This window comes from Nestor notabilis, unplaced genomic scaffold, assembly GCF_000696875.1.
Source record: "Nestor notabilis isolate BGI_N333 unplaced genomic scaffold, ASM69687v1 scaffold13535, whole genome shotgun sequence".
In the NCBI taxonomy this organism is placed as follows: domain Eukaryota; kingdom Metazoa; phylum Chordata; class Aves; order Psittaciformes; family Psittacidae; genus Nestor; species Nestor notabilis.
Genome location: NW_009930735.1, coordinates 6,243 through 9,433, shown reverse-complemented (window position 1 = coordinate 9,433; position 3,191 = coordinate 6,243). Strand labels below are relative to the sequence as shown.

Sequence of the window (3,191 nt, the reverse complement as noted above, 5' to 3'; positions counted from 1 at the left end):
AAGAGAAGCATTCTGCATGTTGTCACTTAAGAGATACAGCACATCACTATTCCATGTCATCCTGAAAGCTGGGTACTAGTGCTGAAGATTTCAGTGTTGGTCTTACTAAAGATTCCCCCCCAAGACTGTGAAACTCATGCTGCATGCATACAGAAAACAAGGTGTTGCCTTACTTTCAAAGCTTTTGCAGAATCTCGACCATGAGAACAGAGAGCTCTTTCCATGTTTCTCAATAAAAGCAGCTAGTACCAAGTATCAATTGTTAAATAATCAGCTATTTTAGCTTTTAAAAATAAATCTTCCATCTTTTAATGCACCTGAAAACATGCAGAATTATTAAGGACCTATTTCTGAAGCTACTGTGCATGCAAAACTTCCAGTGAAGTCAAATGATTTTGTGAATAGACTTAAAAGAATAGGTGGGGTGTTTCCTGCCACAGCTTGGCTGGATAACAAAAATTTAACTGTGATATTTCCAATCTGTTAGACTGAACAGGTCAGCTCTTGCAGGTAATAGAATAAAGATATAAAAAGAAGATACTTAATATTCTCAATAGTAAGAAAAATCAAGAAAACAGACCAATGAGTTCCCTTGTTTTGGCCTCAATCTCTCCCAAAAGAATCTCAGGATTGGCACAGATTTTCTCTTCATCAGCACAATAACTCTCTAAAAATTTCCTATATTCTGGATCTGTGAAGAAAAAACTCTGGATTAATACTTTGCCATGCATGACAGAAATGGAATCCACTTTCTACTGGAATGCCAAGAAAATACGTTTACCGTCTTCGATGCTCCCAGCTTTGGCATCTTTTTTCTTCAGCTTCTTTTTTGAAACCTTCTGGAATGGAGCAAATTCAACCACTGCAGGATACTCCAAACCTTAAAAGAGACCTTTTGTGAGAGGCAGACACTTTCCCCATATTCAAGTAAGATTGTCAAAAGTCTTGAAACTTGTGTTGGGCAGTCTAACTTGAAATCAAAGGGTAATGTTTCTATAATCCCATCCAAACTTCTGATTTTAGATTCAAAACAAAATACATTTGTGTTTTAATTATATATAGCAACACTGAATAGTTTTGGACATGCTAACAAACACTGTCAAAATGAAGATGACTACTGCTGCACAATAAAATTCTTGCATTACCTTTTAGAATTCCTTTTCAATTCTTCACTGATTAGAAAAACTTACATAAAATCTCAGCCTGACAAGTGGCAAGTACTACTGGGAAATGAATCTGAAATATTGAGTTGCTTCTGTAAAGTTTTGTTGCCAAAAAGCTTAATAACTAAATAAATGCTGGGTGCAACCACCTTCTTTCAGAACTGTAACTGTAAAACTCAGCATGTAAAATAGTCTGAAATTTAGTTTTTTTCTGTTTATGATGGACTATGCAACTTCTTGCCTGTGTTTACTGCATGCATTCTGTTTTGAATTCTGCCTTAAACACTGGATTCTTCTTCACACTGGAGTCAGAACAGTGTGTAGCTTTTGAATTTTGCCTCGTTTCCACCTGCAGCAGGCTCAAGATTACACTTTACTCAAGCCCACTGAAAACTAGGCTTAAATCTGTCAGAACATTTGTTAAGCTTATTGAACCTGGTAATCCTTGTTTTAATTTTACCCTCATAAATGCAATGCTGGCAGAAGCCTCACCAGAGGGCACATTTAATCAAAACCTGTGCTCTTTATTTGCACAATCAATCATGCCAAATCGGCCAGCTGTGTCCATGCTCAGTTTTGCAATGTTCAGAATACCCTGGATTCAGTCCAGCGTAACACTGAAGAATGTGCATAATATAGGAAAAGTGAAGTCTTGGCAGAACCATAAAAACAGTTTCCATTTTTTTATCTAAAACACCCAGAATTTGAAATCTGGGAATCACACACTGTGTGTACAGAGTAGACAATGTCTACAGAAGAAACCCACATGCCTACTTCTGTTTCTACAACCCATGCATTTATTTACAGGAGGTATATGTGAAGGAGGCAAGGAACTGCTAAAGGGATAATGCCATTTCTTGGCTATGGCAGTTTCATGCTCCTGTAGGAGACCTGGATTTATCCATACCTACATTACAGAGTTTTTCCTTACTATTGGGCAAACCCTTCCAGTCTGAACGTTTTAAAGATGGCAACCAATTTCGTTGCTCTTGTACTCGGAAATCCACAGTCTAGATCCCTGCAAATGCTCTAAACTGTCAAGCTGTACGTATCTCAAACTGGGCAACCAAAATGATGAAGTCAAGTTTTCGTCTTGACTTTTCAAAATGGGACTAAGTGGCACAACTTTATCCCACAGAAATACACTGCAGGTGCAATGATTCATGCTTGCATTGTGTTCAGTTTCGGTTGTGATGTATTCTGAAGTTCACATAAGGATCTTGATAGCATATTGCTTAAGGTACAAGAATGCAGATAAAGCATGCACACCACACAGAAAAGCAAGGCTGCATGGCAAATGTATTTTGCACGTCACCATCTTTTAAGTACTAGATTTTAATATATATTTTAGGTGATTAGCTGTATATTGAGGAAAAAAGACATAACTAGCAAAAAAAAAAGTAAATGAATGTTCTAAAATGGTATATGTATATACACACTTAATATCTTACAAATAGTCCAACCTTTATTATCAATGAAGACATAGCCATCAAAGCGATCTCTAAAAAGAAGGATGTCCTCAGGATTTCTAAAGTTAATGTATGCTCTTGAGTAGAGATGAGGATAAAGGCTGCAACAAGAGACAATTTTATTTTCTGTTACTTACTATTCTGTTCAGAACTACTAAAAAAGTAGAACTAGAAGGATCACACTGCAATTCTCATCTTTGAGAAACAGCCACCTTAAGCATACATACTGAAGTCTTTACATATACAAATCTTAATTATGTATGACAAAAAGTAACTGAACAATTGGGTTCCCAGATGTGAAATTGTGAAATTTATTCTGAACTGAGACAAATACTTATAGTTTGCTTTGTCTCCCTGAATTGCAGAGCATATGCTTCCACTGCGCAGGATCAAAGCTTTAGGTCTCATACTTCATGATTTAAGAAATATGAATAACAGCAGTGCTTTTGGGGAACTTCTTGGTCATGCTAAGGAAGTCTTTTGTCACTGAAGCAGGAGAAAGCAAGTAAAAGCTCCCAGTGAAAGGGCATGCTGTCCCTATATCTAAAGAGATTTCCAC

At 36.8% G+C, this 3,191-nt stretch overlaps 1 protein-coding gene across 1 annotated transcript in view; it reads right to left on the bottom strand.

The window, feature by feature from the left end:
• The window catches only part of UPF3A (UPF3 regulator of nonsense transcripts homolog A (yeast)), a gene marked incomplete at its 5' end in the record, with an annotated part of 12,861 nt that extends 10,128 nt beyond the window's left edge, over nucleotides 1-2,733 (bottom strand). Inside the window, 3 exons of the mRNA XM_010015559.1 lie at nucleotides 581-691; nucleotides 782-880; nucleotides 2,627-2,733. Of these exons, the coding sequence (XP_010013861.1) occupies nucleotides 581-691; nucleotides 782-880; nucleotides 2,627-2,733 (317 nt within the window). The remainder of the gene's footprint in view (nucleotides 1-580; nucleotides 692-781; nucleotides 881-2,626) is intronic.
• Between the last annotated feature and the right edge of the window lie 458 nt (nucleotides 2,734-3,191).